We start from the raw sequence: 17,321 nt of genomic DNA on the forward strand, positions 1-17,321 counted from the left end.
GATGTCGCAGTCCCTACGACGGAATACAAAGGCTCTATGTAGATCGCAGCTCCTGGGTTGGTCATCCAGACCCAGTCACCCCTGGGGTATCGAGCCGATCGACCCATATATGGTGATGATGATCGACTTGAAACGGCATCGCCAGCAGCAGTGTGGTGCAGCGCCCCGCGTCTGCCGTGAGGTCGCCAGATCAGGGGTTAGGTGGAGCCGCAGGCTGCTTCGAAGAAATTGAGTCCTTGTCCTTCTGTTGTGGGAAGTGGGGTGGGTACATATTATTGTATTGAACGATCGTGGCGACAGCTCAGATCAGGGAAAGGCGTAATACGCCTGAAGACATGGCCATCGATGGGTACGCCGTAAAGAAGGACTTTAGGGAAGACCAGTTATGATGATTGAATTTCGGGGGCGGAGCAGCCTTCCCACCCCTAGTTCTCGGGAGAGAAGGTTATCACAACCCGCAGCATCGAAGCTCAGTGGAACTAAACTTTGTTGAATAGATGCACACACGGACATCATGGTGGTGCTATTAGCAAAGCACTGATTGCCTCGTTGAACTTGCACCACCCGCGATATCAATCCAGGGTCGCACAGAGCACCGTATCATCGCGGCCGCTGCCTATGCCAGAACCACGAGTAGGAATGCTGGCACACAGGTGGCCAGTTGGCTGCTCTCCAGCGAGGTGACATGTTAAGCCTGATAACAATGAGGCGAAAACATGCACGGGCGTCTGCATAGCCAAGTGTGAGAAACAGTGAATTGATGGGTAATTACTGTAAGTCCTCGATCACCAGTAGGCTGACGCAGCAGGACGCAATGCTTTGATCCTTGACGACCAAACGTTCAGAGTTTCATGAGGCTTTCATTTCGGCTGTCGCTCTGACAAGATTGTATTAGAGAAGAGCCGTGTGGGAAGCCAGGACGTCGAGGCCTCATTTCGCCGCAGGAAAAAAAAAATACTAGAAGGAAGTGGTTGGGTCAGACGCGTGGCTGGATTTTATTGGACCGTGTGGATAAGAGAGAGCAGCACAGCCTGATGAAACTGTGCATGCGCTCACAGCTGTCCCCTGGTTTGACACTAGCTCACGTTCTACCTATTACTTATAGGGGATGGTGCTTGTGTCGACCGCATGGGCTTGGATGCCAGTTGAGGTGGAGTGCAATTATGGTTCCGTTTGAGGACATCAGGCGACATTGCGAGATCCCCATATGGCAAGGATAGTGAAGATGCTCGGCACGTGGTTCCGATGGGTGGTATGATTACCTCAACGCGACTGCTGCGGAACCAGAGAAGCTGTCCGTTGGGCGAGTAGCGTTACCATCTTGCTGACCACCGCTGATGGTGTTTTGAATATTTTGATGCGCAGAGCGGGGAGTGCGTTGGGGGGATCCGGTTGAGTCGGGGCCAGCACCTGGCTGCGCGGAGGTAAGGCATGTGACAGGCTGACATAATCGGAGCACATGGCGCCGAGATGTACCACGCGGAGGGAGTTTCCTGAAATGGCCATGTGTGACCAGCTGTTTTTTTCGATAATATTTCCTGCAGGTGCTCGCTTGTTCGTTTCCTTCCTGTCGTCGTTGTCGTCGTCGTCTTGGTTCGTAGTGGTCTGACAGTCTCGCAGCGACTTTGGTCCCCGTTGCTCGGATCTGCCAGCAGTTTTCTCTTTTCTTTTTACTTCTCTCTTCACGTCTCTGTTCGTTAGACATTTGCATGTATTTCGGCCCCTGCTCTCTCAGACTCACAGCCGGTCTCGTCTGATCTACCCCCTCCTCAACCTGCAGTGTCGCCGTCGTCGTCTCGGTTCCCTGCACGAGCCCCAGATGTTGCACCATTCTGCCCAGCCCATTCCTCTTCCCATCTCGTACAGACCTACTCCCCCTCCTCGCAAAGATCCTCGTATTTTATCCCCAGCTTCCAGTAATCAGCCTTCCTCTCAACCCCTTCCTACTTCTGCTGCCCGCCTGTTCAACAAACGATTTCCCAAGGACGCCCTCCGCCCGCCCGCGCCTTCCTCCAATGCCGCAGCTTCCTCGTCCCCTTCTTCCTTCCTCTCTCCTCTCCCGCGCTCTCCCTCCATCCCTATGGCAGCCAGCCCCGTCTCCATCCCATCCCCCCTGCCAGGCGCGCCCTCCTTCCGCCATCATCCCACCGTTTCCTCCACTCGCTACAGCACGTCTCGCCGTTCGTCCTCGGCCTCATCCATCATCGAGGACACCCTCGCACCAGGAGACTTCATCGGCGAAGGCGTTCTTTTGCAAGGCTACCCTCTTACCCCACCCGCCGTTGCTATAGAATTGCAAGACAACAGCCCCGGTCTCGCGACGGAGTTCCAGGTCATTCGCAAGCTGGGTACTGGTTCTTATGCCGTCGTCTACCTCGTTCGTGAAGTTCTTTCGCGCACGACGCCCTCCGAGGACGGCCACTGCGGCACTCTAGATCTCGCCGACGCCCCAAACGGCGATAAGAGTTACGTGTCTTATGGTCGCGAATTTGCCCTTAAATGTCTCAGTAAGGCAAATCTCGACGAGGACGCCCTCACTGCGCAATTATCGGAGGTGAGCGTTTATCTTAGCGAACAATCACACACATGACTGAGTCACTTTAGGTCAAGATTCACCAGTCTCTCCGTCCTCATCCCAATATCGTCACTCTTCATCGCACACTCGAGACGCCTGCCTTCTTACTTCTCATCCTCGAATACGTCCCTGGAGATGATTTGTTTTACTTCCTCGAACAAGCTCGTGACCATTACGAACCAACACCCCCTGCAGACGACGCGACCCCTTCACGAACGCCTCCAACACCGTCCCTCCTTGCTTCTCTTCACCCAGCCCAGCTCCTCAGCTTGACCCGCCTCCGGCTTATCGCACGCATGTTCGCTCAGATGTGCGACGCCGTCGCAGCTTGTCACGAACAGGGTGTCTTCCACAGGGACATAAAGCCGGAAAATTTTATCGTCACGGATGGTTTCGTCAACGGCGAACGCCGTGTTGTCGTCAAACTAACCGACTTTGGACTGTCTACCACCGACGAGGACTGTTCGGACATGGATTGTGGGAGCGCGCCATACATGAGCTTCGAATGTCGTAACAATGTTGCCCCAACGTACAAGCCAGCAGCTGCGGATGTGTGGTCATTAGGTATCGTCCTAATCAACATGTTAGTGTCTCTTCCATCGTGGTCACCTATCCTGTGTTGACGTCTCACTAGGTTGTACCACTACAATCCCTGGACGGACACTGCTGAGGGCGTTTGTCCATCTTTCACCCTCTTCAGACAACTAGGCACACCTTTCTTCATGAACAGGTTCACTGGCATGACCTCCACTGTCGCTGACTTCCTTGCTACTCGTGTCTTCCACCTTCCTCCAGCTGCTTCCTGGTCTACCACCTTGTCCTCTCCTCAGGCACCAGTCACCGCCAGAGAGTTCGGAGAGTGGGTCAAGGATCTGCCTGCTCATTTCGATGTCTGTCAGTCAGCCTTGGGCGTTGGCGGTCCGTCGAGATCTGGACACAAACGCGTCCTTTCCACGTCCTCGATGACAATTGGGCATCCGTTGTCGTCTTGTCCACCCTCTCGGCGCCCTTCGTCGCGCGCAGGTCTCCGTACCCCAATACTACATCCAAGGAGCTTATCTGTCTCGAGAGCACCCTCCGTCAGCGCAAGTGTCGTTGGAAGGGCTGTCGGCGCGTTGGAAACGGTAATGGATGCGGATATTGGAGAGGCAAGTGTAGAAGAGTTTGAAGGCGTGCTGGGTGGTGTCGAGAACTCTATCGTAGATGGAAAGCTTGACGGACAACGTAGAAACGACAAAGATGGCGAGGGTGACTTCCTCGAAGATGGTCGGAGCCGGTCAACCAGGAAACGAGGTAGGCGAGGAGCCAGGAAGAGTAAGAACGTCACTACCGGTGAGGATGAGGTGGACGAGACACTCGAGGTTCTCGCGAACGCCTCGCAGACCCTTGCGAGAGAGATCAGCAGAGCCTCCCGTTCGTCTTCACTTGCTAACCGCGCTGTCTCAGACGCCACGTCCACCTCTCCTACGCCTACGTCGATCATGCCTCCCATGGTGAGGAAGGCGTCTAGGTGGCTCTCGTTCGGTAAGGGAGGGAATAACGTATCCCTATCCACTGGCGTGGAAGAACCTGCCCCTGGTACTGCGAACAATGTAGCGGATTTGATTATGGGCCTTGCTGCTCCTCCTGCTGTGGCGCCCAGCGCGTCTGCCTCCGACACGCAGACTTGTTCGCAATCATCTGTCTCCCTGTCGTCTCTTTCAAGCACATCCTTGTCGAGCCAACCTCATCCACAAAGGCTCCGCCAGAACGTGTCCTCATTATATTCTGGCCACTCCACTCACTCCGCGGTATCGATCCACTCAATTGCATCGCCATACGCCCGCACGCCGTTGTCACCGCAACGTTCCCCTGCAGACGATGCGACAACCTGGACGCGCGGGCGCGGACCTCAGGGACAACCTTACAACCCGAACACTTGGGGTCCGTCAGTTACCAATCGCAGTGGTTATGGTGGATTACACGGGCCTACCTCTGGTTCTAGGGCCACGGGTGTCAATGGAAATGGAGTGTCGTCGAGCGCATCTTCTGTTACGACCAACTCCGCGAAATCCAACTGGCGGTCCTCTTTGTCAAGTACTGCGAGCTCCTCAATGAGCGCATTTACCAAATATAGCAATTCGACCACGAGTGTGAGCACGATGGCGACAAGCGTGTCAAGTGGAAGCTGGAGAGTGCCTAACGGGAAGCAAGATGGGGCTGGTATCAAAGGTGGGGTCGAGGGAATTCCCAAAAATCTCAAGAGTGAGTATTTCGCGTTCGACCTCCATGCAAATTGAATTGATGCTAATACCTTCTTTCACGATCCCAGTCATGTCTGGCGTACCATGGGAACTCGATCGGTTCCCGCGGGACCCAATGAGCGACGACCTTGGTCAGCCACCTCAGCGCAAGGCGCGCACCCGCAAACCTAAAGACGCGTCCAAGCTTGACACGATCAACGAACGACCCCTCGGTCCAAGCTTTGGAGCGGGTGTTTCTACTCACCAGAAGGCGAACTTACCCGTCGTCACTGTCGTTCATGAGCGCCGGGATGCTGCCACGTCCACGACGGACCTCCATGGGACTGTCCGTGGCAACGCCAATGAATCACCCGATCCTAGTGCCGGTACAGCTACATCTCCTACCAATGCCAACGTCGGTGGGAATGACGGAACGACGCCGAAGAAAGTGCAGAAAGGCCAAATCAATGCTCTGGCGAAGATGTTGTCCGCGTTGAGGAGGTGAATGTGGAGGCAGAATTGAGAAATGTTCGTGTTTATTAGATTTCTTCATTTGCCCCCCATCCCCCGTTCCCATATGACGATGATTGGGTGCTTATGTGCTGCTTGCCTTTTTCCCCATTCACCGCGCTGTAACAGGTTTGGTGCACGTTATGTGGAAGAAAACAGACGAATACGAGTGTTGTCAAGTTCTGTTCACTTAGTCTCCGCTTCCGCTGTGTCATATTCTCTCTCCGTCTACTACCCCCTCCCCACTTCCCCCGTTCTCGGTGCTGCGTGCTCCGTCACGCATTCTCGTTGTACTACTGTACAGTAGCCGGTAGCCGATCGATCCCTGTGTCAAATTGGATGTGATGCTCGTTCATTCATCTACGGTGCGACAATCCTGTTTCTGTTGTATATTGACGAGGCAAGCTTAGGCTGGTTCCGCTGTGCAGGCTGTCACTACGATCGACTTGACTGCGCTCACCGTTGCTTAACGTCCTCTTTCCCATTCCATCATGTCTTTTTCTGGATCCGTCTTTGAGTCGGGGACTCAACACGGTGTACATTTCATACTCGACCACGCATTTTCCGCCCGAAGATTTCTACTTGTACAAGAAATTACTTCGACATCCACAATATGCACGACGGCAGCATGAAACATGAACACTCAAAAAAATTGTAAACAATCGACATAACATTTCATACATCCACGCTCCTTCTCTCCCTTCATAAAGTTATTGTCGAACTGGCCTTGAAGTTCGCCTCGACCTTTTTTTTTTTTTTTCTTTTCAATCTTGTCTTGCTTTCGTGGACACGAATATACAAAAGCCAATCACACATTTACTACTATACATATACATACACAACAAGTACATACCTGCATTAGTTTGTAAAACCCCATTCTTTTCACCTGCCTGTTCCACTCATTCACACCTTTTCATTTTGACTTTCTTGCTGCCTGGATCGTTGTAAGTTGGCATGCCGCTACAGATGGGGTCGTGTGTATAATGGTTACCAAGCTGTCGTGTGCATTCTGAGCTAGTTATGAGCTGGATGCTGGTTCGTACGTGCAGCTACACACCCGCACATTTATTGTCAGTATGTACGTCGAAATAAGTTTGGAGTGCCTCTGGACGGTGCGAGGTAGAAACAAAACTTGGGGAGGCGGTTGCAAAGCGATTACAAGCACTAATATATACCTTGAATCTTCCTATTGGTTGGTGGTCACTACCGCTCCCTCGCCCTTGTCTGGACACCTCCCATATTGTTGCTCTAATTACCAAGCCTATCCAGGTGCTGATTCACTCTCCATCCCTCCCCACGACTTTTGCAGATCTGCAAATGCCATGTTTTGCTCAACAGTAGGCCCTTGGGGTACCTGAGGCGTCAAAGTGGCGGTATCAATGAGAATCGTAGAGGCTTCGCGTCGGATAGACCGGTGTTGGTGAGACATCGGAACTAGAACTGGCGAAGGCGGATTAGCTGTTGGCGCCGTCGCATGGCCCGGGACAGAAATGTGTGCGCGAAGGTGCGGAAAACCGGGAGCGGGGGACATTGCAGGAGGCGAGGGCGACCGCGACGTCGCTGTGCTTTCCATGTCGCTGTCCTCGATTGGTGAAGTTGGTGAGAAATCCGATGGCATGGTGATCGTAGTCGTAGCCGGAGATGGCGTTGCGTTTGCGATGGGAGGCGAGGGCGACATGCCGAGGATAGAAAATCGTCCAGTGGAATCTGTACGGACGAGGTTGATGTAGTATTCCTGGAGAACTTCGCGGGTGCACTACAAGGCAAGAGGGGAAAGGGCCAGGGAGAAAGAAAACGTCAAGACCAGTAAAATACAAGGTGGGTCTCGGGGAACGGATGGACAAAGATTGAGAAAGTGTAAAGAGGGGGAGAGAAATGATATAGCGATGAAGAAATGGCGCGCAATGAAGGAGTGCTGACCGTTAATCTCCAGTCGATCATTCTGAGAAACTCGCGCTCCAGATCGTTAAGCTCGGAGACAGGGATACCGCCGACGCGGGCGTAGAAGCTGTTTGTACAGAATGTGTCACATAATCCTTTGTTGCATACGGTGATAGATGCAATGATGAAACGATGGCATGTTAGGGAAGATAAGGTGAATAGTGGCGTCCTGGCACATATCTGATCGACATAGTGCAGTGTGAGTAAAAGGCACGTTTTCTATTATAATGCAAAGGTGTTATGAGCTACGCAACGAAAACGAACGACGTTTTCTTTTACGCACCTCCACCTTTGTGAATTTGATTATCCGCCTCAGATAGTCCAGTACGTTGATGGAAGGCACCGCTCGCGAGTGAAAGCGAGTCAAGCTTTCACTAGATGAGATATGAAAAAAAAAGCAGATCAAGAACCTGAGAGTGAGAAGCTGGAAATGATCGGGAGTACATACGCAAGCAAGGGTATCTGGTCATTATGAGCCATTAGCCGCTCAAGCATATCAGCTTTCGATAATAAACTAATCAGACACCTCGAGGCAACGACTGAGTTCGACATGATCGATTACCTATAAGCAATGCAAGATTATCTATATCCGCGTCTTCAAATGCACTGGGTAAAACGACCCTTCCGGAGGAGTTCATACACCCATTGCAATCCAAACAGCCTTGTCTCCTGTTCGGTCGCGGGGAGCTGAGTGACACGAGGAAGACTGGACAAGGCACTTCGGAACATACAACACCAAACAGACCCGGCCCGTCCGGCGCGGCAGCTGCCAGATTCTGTACAGTACATCGCGGCGGCGCTCTAACTTTGTTTTTCCTACTCCCCCTGCCCACCAAGTCGCTGTCAGATATTCGATCTCGACGATGGCCCCAAAAATCGTGAGTGTACATTGCAGGATATACCGTCGCTTGCAACTGAAATATTCGTCCCGTTATAGGACCCCAACGAAATCAAAATCATTTACCTGCGGGCAACGGGTGGTGAAGTCGGTGCTTCTTCGGCCCTCGCCCCAAAAATCGGCCCTTTGGGTTTGGTACGCATCGGATTCCAGACAACTGGCGTTTGTAGACTGAACCCATCCACAGTCGCCCAAGAAGGTCGGAGAGGATATTGCGAAGGCAACATCTGCATGGAAGGGTCTACGGGTGACAGTTCAGCTCACGATTCAGAATCGGCAGGCCGCTGTCGCTGTTGTTCCCTCAGCATCTTCCCTTGTTATCAAGGCTCTTAAAGGTGAGCTCGGTTGTCGTGTTTGGAGGGGAAGTGATATTCACCTCTTCTTGTACCCTTTTTCTACTTGCAGAACCACCTCGTGACCGGAAGAAGGAGAAGAATATCAAACACTCTGGTAATGTGGCGTTGGACGAGATATTCGACATTGCACGGACAATGAGATCCAAGTCGCTGGCGAAGGACTTGGCTGGCTGTGTGAAGGAGATCCTGGGCACTGCTCAAAGCATTGGGTGCACAGTCGACGGCAAGCCCCCCCACGATGTCATCGACGGCATCAACTCAGGAGAGGTTGAGGTGCCGGACGAGTAAATTTTTGTGTATTTCTCTTATGACACCATGCACGCTTTTATTCCCCACTGGCACCACTTCGCCTGCGGTCTCCGACGAATCTTTGCAATTCTGCTACCATTATCAGACGACACGACGTGAACAGGTCTCCGTGAAGTTGGTCTGCCGTCTTAGCATGAGTCGGCCATTTTTTTTTACAACTTGTCCGGTCTGGAGTGCACGAACTATAGATGCCAGCGTGTAGGGTTTGGTTCTCCCTAAATCCGATGTCAGCCGTGCTTCTATCGATGCCAGGTGATGCTATGGTAGACTGATAAGTTGAATAGGAACGCGATATGACGTGGAAGCGTGATCAGATGGACCCGTCATGATAACCTCGGAGAGTTTTGTTGTGGCAACCACTAATACTCCTAGTCGATGCACTTCTCGGGGTGAACTTAGTTGTTCGGCTGCACTAAATTTCCTTGCTAAGCACGATACTTATATGCCGGGCATTCAAACGTTGACCGTTGACCGACGGGGGTTGCTAGGGATTGCACGCCTTCGTCCAATAAATAACATTGATAGGTTCTGTCAAGGGCCCAGGGACCATCCCAACCGCTGTACACATGTCTGGCACTGCCCCTTCCTCCAGGCCACCGATATTGTTGACTTCACCGTCAGCCCTTGCTCGGAGCGTCTATGTGCGGTTCTTATCACTCTGGACACCGTCCTTCGTCCGGTCGATGCTCTACGGCCAAGTGCTCAGCGTAGCTCTCACGTCTGTATCTGTTTTAACCACAGAACTAGTCGATCGCAACTGGGTACTCCCGAGTACCCAAGTGTTTTTCTCGTGAGCGAAAAGCGCGTCCAGTTAGTTGGCTCTGACACCTAATTTCCATCAGTTACGCCTCCATGTTTATTGTATACACACCCTACACGGTATACAAGTGTATGCCTGTCTACCACTTGTCCCGTGTGCGAATACCTGCTGATGAGTCGTATTGTCAAGATGGGATGAAAGGGTGGTGTAAACTAATCGTGCATGATGGATGGAAATGTCCGTTCTTCTCACAACGACCGCCTTGAACCACCCTTACACATCATTAGACCTCATCCTGACGCTCGGTGACTTTGAAGCAGGGTATCTGTACATCAAGGTAGTGCAATTGGCTATCTGTAGATGGACATTAATCGGCTGAACTCGACAGGCGTTTGGATACACTGACTTGATGTCATGCATGCTGCTTGACGCGTACGTATCATGGAAATTCCTGTAGTCTACTTCTGACTCACAGCTGGCGGCTCAGGTGGACTATACCCGTGTGCGTGCTGGCCTGCTGGGCAGTAATGCATGTTCGTTACCACTGGACACAAGTCTTGGTGAGCAGGCTAGCCGTTGTCGTTCCAGAACTTACTGATTCTGGCTAGGGGGTAGTCATTTGCATTGGCGGCCTGGCGCTGCTCGTGACATCAGATTTGCTGACTGGTAAAAATGGTGATGCCACACGCAGTGGTGAGGGCGATGGCTTCATGCTCGCAGCGTCCACACTTTATGGTTTCGGTGAGAGGTCATCCTTAATCTAATGTATTTTAGTTGCTCGATCAGTCCACAGTCAATGCGGTGGAAGAGTTTCTCAGTACGGCGCTCACCGTTGTATGAGGCACGTCCAACTGCTCGAAAAGAACCGTCGGCTCGAGGGATGACACCAGTTGCGTTCAGGTCCTGGGACAGATGGGCCTATGGGGTATGGTGGCGAGCTCCGTACAATCCTCAATACTCGAACGTCAAAAGTGGAAAACATCTACATGGGATGGAGTTACAGGTACAGCTATGTCTACAAACGCATGGAGATGGACACTGATACGATGACATTTACCCAGCCGGGCTCTTGATTGGACAAACAATTAGTAGGTCTCTGTCTCCATGATACGAAGCTCGGTGCTGTAATCACACTACATACTTCAGCGACATTCACCACATATTCGATACAAATGATGCTGTTCCGCATGGCCTCATCGCCGTTCTTTAATATCTCACTGCTCACTAGCGACTTCTATGGCTTGCTATTCGGTAGGTTTCCTCCTTTCGGGACTTTCGCAATGCGCTGAGTCGAATGCAGGTCTTTTTCTCTTCGTATGTTATGATAACTCTGCAGGGCCGAAACATCAGTAACCCACACATCTTCAGCATTACTCGCCATACTGGCTATACTTTGTCGCCTTTGCGATTGTGATTTTTGGACTTGTCATTTATTTCTGGCATGCAACACGTACGTCCCCTTGCATAGTGTCAATGAGTCATCGTCTAAGGGCCCTCCACAGCGGAAGAGCAGGGAATGACAAAAATCGAACTTCCTAAATACCTCAATACCGAGAGTGAGACCAGTGTGGAGGATGACGAAGGATAGAAGTTAGAGCTCTGTGCGCAAGACACTTCAATAGTCCCAACTGGAAGTCACCAGTGCCACGCAGATTAAGATACCATCAGACAGAGACCAAGCAATCACTCCGAGACGAAAACTACTCAGCCTTCCAAAGTTGACACTGCCATGCGCGTGACATCATGTTCGTTCCAATCGAAGCAGAGCACAAGGATATCTATACAGATGTAGCAAGCAGCTTATACAAATTCACCCCTTGCAGATTGCGGAGCCGCCAGGGTACTCACATCGCTAGTAACTGCACTCTTGTGTGACCAAAGGGTTTAGTAGTTTACACTCTTGAGATAATCTGCGACAGAAACCACGATGGGGACAGATTCCGGGTGTTGGATTGGTGCTTTGTACTCGGTAACGAGGATGGCTTGCTTCGTTTTGATAATGGTACAGCCATCGGCCTACGCTAGTAATTTAGAACCACTAGACCCGGCGAATGAAACAACTACTTGCCCCTTTCTTTCCCAAGATTTGGCCGGTAAGCACGTCTACGCTCAGAACAAAGAACTTTTGTCCGGCGAGACGCACACCATTCGCTTGCGTCTCCGCAGGGTTGGTGAATGCATTCACGATGGCCTTCTGTTCTGCTGGAGAGAGCTAAATTGCAAACGGCGCACAGCGAAAGAATGAACTGATCTACCCCACTCTGACAGGGCGTCGAGGAAGACGGTGTGCTTACATTGTAACCAGGCGATGTTGCCCATACACCACCACTTTGCCCTATGATCGCAGCTTTGGAGACCTTTCCGCTCCCGACCAGGTTATTGTCAACATATGCTGTTGGATGTTATCACTTTGTCCATCACAATTGGACGGAGATGCGTCGACACACTTTGCCAAGACATCGTCCGACGGAATATAACGACTGTCAGTGAGAGGAGTAGAAGGATGAATTAGATGAATGAAGATGGATGCGGCTGTGGTGGATAACCCGTACACGGAGATCGCCATGATATCGGCTTCCCACATGGCAATATTCCATTTCTAGCAATTCCCCTGTGCCAACAAGTGTACCGGCATCGACGATACGTACAGTACAGGCAGATTCCACCAATACATAGATGCATAAGAAAACACGTCAATCATGTACTGACTTCCGTCTCTGCAAGAGCAGCCTCGTTCAGTGCCTCCGCCTCCTCCATAAGCTTCTCTTCCAGAGCCGCCACCCTCGACTCCGCATCCCGCCGCGCTCGTTCCAGCTCTGCATACCTCTCCTGTAGCAACCTCTCACGCCGTGCAAGGACATCAACTTCTTCTTTGAGGGATTCTAATCTGCGGGGACCAGCCACTGCTTCGCTCGACGCCAACCTCGCGAAGCTTTCATAGTCGAGCTTTGTTTTCACGAGCTCGTCGAACGCATCGGTAAGTCGTTCTACCAATGCTTTCGACCGCACTTGGTAGCCGCCAAGCGTTATGCCCAGTTTTTTTTCGATCTTGGAAGTCTTGCTGTCTTCCTTCGTCATCTGCTCCCCGCATTCCCGGAGTAGCGTGTTGTACCCGGCAATTCTGTCCTCAAGAGAGAGACTCTGAGGATCGACCCACGTTCTGCTGTGGGGGTCGAACGCTAGCCGTTGCCGTTGATGCGCCCACGAGCAAGCCTCGTCAACCTCTTCGTTCTTGGAGAGGGTCTGAAGTCCCTCTTTTACCTGAGCTTCTGTGGCAGCCGGGAAACCGATTGAAGTAGCGAGTTGGAAGTGAACCATGGATTTAGCTCTTGCTATGTCCTCGTCCGGCGGGAGGACGTAGGAGGAGATGGTGCTACCAGGGAGGTTGGTGCCGGGTAAAGGGTGAGCAATAGAATCATGGAGCATGAGACTTGCCATCTCAGCATTAATTAACTTCCTCGCGTCTGCCAAATCATCGTCCGCTCCAAGATTGAGGTTGCGCATCAACTGCTCTACGTTAACCCGGGCAGGCCGAGGAAGGCTGAGCTGAACAACTTTCGAACGCCTTGCCAGTGTCTTCCTTTCTTCCTCTTCGCGTATGCGTTTCAGCCGAGCGTCCCGCTGTGCGGCATCTTCTTCGATAGCAGGCGTTTGCTCTGCTGGGTCTTCCTCCTCGTCCTCAGGTACGAGCAATTCGAAGTTGTTCTCTGGCTTCGGCAAACTCATAAACCCTGCCCTGAGCGTACGCTTTGCAGAATCCACGCGGAGTCGTTGCTCTCGAGGTGTTTCGCCCCCCGTCACCATGCCGGTAGCCGGATTAATGCTAAGGGTATCCCGCATAGGAGTGCGCAAAGGTGTTGCACCAGCCATGGACTTGCCATCGATAGTATCACCGGGCAGTGGGGTTGCAAGAGGGTTAGGCGTAAATGCAACCTGGTGGCGAGGAGTGGCACCTTCAAAGCCTGTGCCATCGCCAGTCGGGTGCAGTGGGGTATTCTCGTCACCTAGAAGTGGTGTTTGTGCTATGGTCATATTACGTAGGTTGCGAGCCTCCAGCATCACATTATCCTCTGAGTTGCTGGTTAGTTGTATTCTAAAAGATATCGAGGAAGGGGCTCACGTTGTGGGGCAGTCCGGGGCGTGCGCGCCATTCTAGCACTGTCCAACCCCTCGTACTCGCCTAGGAGCTTAGAGGTCGCCTCACTTCCTCCATTAACCAAAGCTTTCGCGTTTTCTCCCGTCTGCCCAATTTTGACGATCTCCTCCAGCTCAGCCTCGCCCACTTGTGCACTTGGCAACTCCAGCTTTCTCCGTCGACCGATGCTGTCCGCCTCCTTCAGCTTCTGGATTTGTGCATCACGCGCAGGAACGAATTTCGTCTGGTGACCTGAACTCTGACCTTCTTTTTCGTTGCGACGCTGTCGTTTCCGGCGCTCGGCTTCTTCATCGTCGGTTTTGCGCTTGTTTTCCAGGCGTCGCAGGGATTGGCCAATGGGAGCAGAAGTGACACGAGCTTGTTCTTCCGACGTATCATAGAAACCCGGTGCCGGTTTCTTTTCAAACGGAATGTCCGCATTATACTGCACAACAAGTTTAGCACGAGCATAATAGAAAGACGGTAACGGGTTTCTTACGTCCATGCCCCTTAATTTGGTCTTATGGCGCATACTGTGGACAAGTTCCTGAAGATGTATATAGAAAAATGCGAAATAACTTACATGATACCAGCGGCCTTCAACTCGCGTTTCTTTTGCAGAACGGCTAAGCGCCTTGCCTCTTCAAGTTGACGCTCGCGAGCCTTCCGCTTCGCCTTCTTGCCTTGAGTGTTCGCAAGACGAGCGCGAGCTTCCGACAGCATCTCCTTCTCTATACACTGGTCAGCGGTGCTCGAGAATGCACAATCTTTGACAGTACGTGCCATCCTCGTCCATATCGATAGGATCTGGTCGAGCTGGTTTCGTCTCTGGATCAGGGTCGATTTCGCCTGGTCGAAGCCGCCTGACGTCGTCCGCACTCGGGCCAGTATCCTTGGGACCGGTCAATCCCAACTCCTCGTTCTCTTCGGCTTCAGCCTCGTCCAACAGTTTCTGGTAGCGTTCTAGACATTGCGTAGCTGTTCGACCAACAATGGGAGCGATCGTGCGCCACTGTGTTGGCATAAGCTTTGCGAGATGAAGGAGTTTCTCGTCTTCTGTCTGTTGAATCTGTGAGATGAGACAGGTGTACGTGACGACTCTACGTACCTTTGACCATTCTGTCTTTTTTATTGACGGGTCCAGCCACTCGTACCACCTCGCTTTGCACTGTTTTGGGGTCTTGCGGACGAGCAAGGAAGATATTCGTGCCCTGAAGACATGAGATTCAGTAAATAGGGCGACTGAACACTTGAAACCTACCATTGGTTCTTTCCGTACTTGGCTATCGCAGCCTTGAGGACTTCGTCCTCGGTGTTCTGCATGTTTACGAATCAGTGACCAACTCACTAAGACTTCCATAGTGCGCTGTGCTGACCTTCCAGACACCTGTCAAAGATTGTCAATAGTGCTTCGCGAAGGAAGAGATGTGGATTACGGACCTCCCTTGATGATTATTCGAACCATTGTAGTGTACAGGCGCGACGAGGATGCGAAAGCAATAACTGCCACAGCCACTGAGCACGGAGTGGTTGGTTGATTAGTCATATCGGGCTGCAATTCCAACTCCGATCTTGACTAATAGGCAGCCCAGCAGCATCTCCACAACGGCCTTGTAGTCTAGAGGTACGATACTTGCTTTGGGTGTCTGAAATGCAAGTGGCCTGGGTTCGATTCCCAGCAAGGCCCAACTTTTTATTATTATTTTCAGTATGTCTGAAAGGGAGTGCAAAGCATAGATAGTCATTGATTGCGTAGTGCGAGATACTTCAACACCATAAACTTCTACAGGATCGAATGCCAAAAGTCAACTTGACCTTGGCATGCTGGCTCATGCAACGTGTGGTCTCTTCAGATTATTTGTCTCTCGGCGGTCTAAGATACTCTAAGGACGTGCTACGAGGTCAGACACCTTAGCGTGCTTATTCGAGCTGGCACGGACGAACCATGATTGACAGGGTGCAAATTGTACATCCGATGCAACTGCAGAACTGCCTGTTCTTTGTCTTTGGCTTCAATCATCAAATCTATCCTTGTCGTTCAGTGTCCGGCTATATATATGCCTAGCTGGACCTACCCATATCCTCTGGTAAGCCTTCTGGAAGTGAGTAACAGCGGTCCGAATGTGCTCTTTTCTCCATGATGCCGACTGCACCATCTCTGGGTTCACTGTAGTGCTGCTTAGGTTTTATGCCGCGCTTACGGAAAATCTCGTTCGCCTCTTCCATAATTTGTGCTGGCGGTACGCCAGGAGACGGGTTAAGCATGTTGTGGTGATAATCAAACACCAGTGGAACTTCCAGGTCTTTGCATAACGGGAGAAGATCTGCAGCGGTGTAACATAACTATGCGGTATACTACGGTTACAAGTGGTGTTGCAAGACGGACTGAATCAACGAACCTCGTCATTCTCAAGCACTAAGCGGTCCCGCACGTTCTTCGGCAAATCGACTCGTATAGTCTCTTTGACCCTCGCCAAGGTCGCTTCCTTATCACCATATACGCCGCCCCCGTGGATGACCATTACCCCGTCTGGGCCAACACCGATGAGGTCCAACATTTCGCAATGGTACTCCAGCTCTCGGATGCTTGACCGTACTACCGCCTCACGTGGTGAGCCCAGTTGCGTATATTGTCCGGGGTGCACGGTGAGTCGGTGCCCATACTTCTTGGCAAGGGCACCCACCTCCGCAAGGAGAGGGGCGCAGTAGGCGAGCGAATACCCATATGTTTCATGCGAGGCAAAAGGAAACATGCCGGACGAGCTGGATGGTAGGCGGTTTTAGAAATCACCACTGACAACAGATTCCGCGCACATTCTCATAAAACGGATATACTAGAGAGTGATATGCATCAAAGCTTCGATGACAACGAGTAGAGTTACGTTACGCTCATTCCACTCAATAATCTTCAGTAAATCCTCAACGTTCTTTCGGCCCAAGTCCTTCACCCAGTCCGCGCCCTTTTTCTTAATGGTGTCGATGCTAAAAATATAGCGTGCAAGAATAACATCAGAATGAGGTGGAACCAACCCTGTCACTCACCGACAGGTCCTCGAACAGAACGTCGCCTCGGTGGCAGGCTTCTCATTTCGTAGAAGAGTATTCAAGCATGCATATCCTTGTCGCAACAGGCCATTATAATCCTAAGAGGGCAAGATCACTGGTCACCTACCCAAGCGTCCTCCAAAGGTAGTATTCTTTTTCTCGACATCATGTATATCCAATGGAGCAGGACTCAAAGCCCGTTTCTTTCTCTGGCCTCCAGTGGAGACGTCCTCGCGCATTAGTTGGGAGTCGGTGATATTCCGTTTCGTGGACTTTCGCCGCCTCGCCGACTTCGCGAGTCCGACATTGTCATCAGAGTTCTTTTCTGAGTCGGGGGACACATGGATCTCGTTACGCCTAGGCCGAAGCGAGTACATCATGTGAGGAGCACCAGAAATACGCTTGACGGCTCTCTGTACGGTGATATCCCACTGAGATGTCACTTGCGGGAAAATATGTCTGGGGATCACTTTGAAACCGAGATAATACAGGATTGTTCACTGATGGGTACCAAGTCAAAAAAATCACACCAATATTAGTTGTGTGCGTGAGTAACCCCTATGTCGTCTC

The 17,321-nt window shown here is 51.6% G+C and overlaps 7 protein-coding genes and 1 non-coding gene across 8 annotated transcripts; 4 read left to right on the forward strand and 4 right to left on the reverse strand.

The window, feature by feature from the left end:
- Positions 1–1,819: 1,819 nt before the first annotated feature.
- On the forward strand, positions 1,820–5,302 carry F5J12DRAFT_888124 (CAMK/CAMK-unique protein kinase; the record flags this gene model as incomplete). The annotated part of the gene is made up of 4 exons (XM_051747232.1): positions 1,820–2,554; positions 2,605–3,158; positions 3,210–4,819; positions 4,887–5,302. The coding sequence occupies 4 exons, from the start codon at positions 1,820–1,822 to the stop codon at positions 5,300–5,302; spliced, it is 3,315 nt and encodes a 1,104-aa protein (XP_051605203.1).
- A 1,266-nt stretch (positions 5,303–6,568) lies between these two features.
- F5J12DRAFT_761961 (cyclin-domain-containing protein) lies at positions 6,569–7,955 on the reverse strand (the record flags this gene model as incomplete). Its single annotated transcript, XM_051742133.1, has 7 exons — positions 7,811–7,955; positions 7,697–7,748; positions 7,532–7,622; positions 7,228–7,467; positions 6,984–7,063; positions 6,823–6,884; positions 6,569–6,741 (listed from the first exon to the last, which is right to left on the reverse strand). The coding sequence occupies exons 1-7, from the start codon at positions 7,884–7,886 to the stop codon at positions 6,569–6,571; spliced, it is 774 nt and encodes a 257-aa protein (XP_051605204.1). The 5' UTR covers positions 7,887–7,955.
- Positions 7,956–7,993: 38 nt separating this feature from the next.
- F5J12DRAFT_799445 (ribosomal protein L11) lies at positions 7,994–9,154 on the forward strand. Its single transcript, XM_051744282.1, has 5 exons — positions 7,994–8,126; positions 8,186–8,281; positions 8,334–8,481; positions 8,552–9,037; positions 9,096–9,154. The coding sequence occupies exons 1-4, from the start codon at positions 8,112–8,114 to the stop codon at positions 8,788–8,790; spliced, it is 498 nt and encodes a 165-aa protein (XP_051605205.1). The 5' UTR covers positions 7,994–8,111; the 3' UTR covers positions 8,791–9,037; positions 9,096–9,154.
- Positions 9,155–9,377: 223 nt separating this feature from the next.
- F5J12DRAFT_888127 (uncharacterized protein) lies at positions 9,378–11,159 on the forward strand (the record flags this gene model as incomplete). The annotated part of the gene is made up of 13 exons (XM_051747233.1): positions 9,378–9,601; positions 9,654–9,808; positions 9,859–9,908; positions 9,960–10,003; positions 10,059–10,131; positions 10,180–10,312; positions 10,365–10,405; positions 10,472–10,574; positions 10,633–10,659; positions 10,718–10,822; positions 10,872–10,885; positions 10,940–11,021; positions 11,074–11,159. 13 exons carry the CDS (start codon positions 9,378–9,380, stop codon positions 11,157–11,159), a joined length of 1,137 nt encoding a protein of 378 aa, XP_051605206.1.
- Positions 11,160–11,455: 296 nt separating this feature from the next.
- F5J12DRAFT_712609 (profilin) lies at positions 11,456–11,964 on the reverse strand (the record flags this gene model as incomplete). Its single annotated transcript, XM_051740773.1, has 3 exons — positions 11,456–11,587; positions 11,616–11,783; positions 11,866–11,964. Coding segments are annotated over 3 exons (399 nt in total), but the record flags the coding sequence as incomplete, so codon positions are not given.
- Positions 11,965–12,150: 186 nt separating this feature from the next.
- F5J12DRAFT_799469 (pre-mRNA splicing factor component-domain-containing protein) lies at positions 12,151–15,212 on the reverse strand. Its single transcript, XM_051744283.1, has 9 exons — positions 15,147–15,212; positions 15,083–15,093; positions 14,968–15,023; positions 14,815–14,917; positions 14,490–14,766; positions 14,290–14,437; positions 14,206–14,239; positions 13,692–14,151; positions 12,151–13,641 (listed from the first exon to the last, which is right to left on the reverse strand). The coding sequence occupies exons 1-9, from the start codon at positions 15,169–15,171 to the stop codon at positions 12,269–12,271; spliced, it is 2,487 nt and encodes an 828-aa protein (XP_051605208.1). The 5' UTR covers positions 15,172–15,212; the 3' UTR covers positions 12,151–12,268.
- A 101-nt stretch (positions 15,213–15,313) lies between these two features.
- On the forward strand, positions 15,314–15,393 carry F5J12DRAFT_t22. The gene has a single exon. It is a non-coding gene; the product is annotated as a tRNA-Pro (tRNA).
- Positions 15,394–15,427: 34 nt separating this feature from the next.
- F5J12DRAFT_735601 (UV-endonuclease UvdE-domain-containing protein) lies at positions 15,428–17,297 on the reverse strand. Its single transcript, XM_051741992.1, has 8 exons — positions 16,879–17,297; positions 16,749–16,824; positions 16,589–16,688; positions 16,521–16,540; positions 16,106–16,469; positions 15,782–16,049; positions 15,651–15,731; positions 15,428–15,589 (listed from the first exon to the last, which is right to left on the reverse strand). The coding sequence occupies exons 1-8, from the start codon at positions 17,129–17,131 to the stop codon at positions 15,561–15,563; spliced, it is 1,191 nt and encodes a 396-aa protein (XP_051605209.1). The 5' UTR covers positions 17,132–17,297; the 3' UTR covers positions 15,428–15,560.
- Between the last annotated feature and the right edge of the window lie 24 nt (positions 17,298–17,321).

This window comes from Pisolithus orientalis, assembly GCF_024613125.1.
Source record: "Pisolithus orientalis strain OTSU chromosome Unknown F5J12scaffold_2, whole genome shotgun sequence".
Classification (NCBI taxonomy): domain Eukaryota; kingdom Fungi; phylum Basidiomycota; class Agaricomycetes; order Boletales; family Pisolithaceae; genus Pisolithus; species Pisolithus orientalis.

Bases quoted from the DNA above. Each gene is read 5' to 3' on its own strand.
- F5J12DRAFT_799445 (XM_051744282.1), top strand. The intron at 8,282-8,333 runs GTACGCATCGGA...ACCCATCCACAG, and splicing joins AAATCGGCCCTTTGGGTTTG to TCGCCCAAGAAGGTCGGAGA. The intron at 8,482-8,551 runs GTGAGCTCGGTT...TTCTACTTGCAG, and splicing joins TGTTATCAAGGCTCTTAAAG to AACCACCTCGTGACCGGAAG.
- F5J12DRAFT_799469 (XM_051744283.1), bottom strand. From the start codon at position 15,171: ATGGTTCGAATAATCATCAAGGGAG. The intron at 14,240-14,289 runs GTAAGTTATTTC...ACTTGTCCACAG, and splicing joins TTGAAGGCCGCTGGTATCAT to TATGCGCCATAAGACCAAAT. The intron at 14,152-14,205 runs GTAAGAAACCCG...CTTGTTGTGCAG, and splicing joins CCAAATTAAGGGGCATGGAC to TATAATGCGGACATTCCGTT.
- F5J12DRAFT_735601 (XM_051741992.1), bottom strand. From the start codon at position 17,131: ATGATGTACTCGCTTCGGCCTAGGCGTAACGAGATCCATGTGTCCCCC. The intron at 16,689-16,748 runs GTGAGTGACAGG...CTATATTTTTAG, and splicing joins TTCTGTTCGAGGACCTGTCG to CATCGACACCATTAAGAAAA. The intron at 15,732-15,781 runs GTAGGTCCAGCT...CGACAAGGATAG, and splicing joins AGGCTTACCAGAGGATATGG to ATTTGATGATTGAAGCCAAA.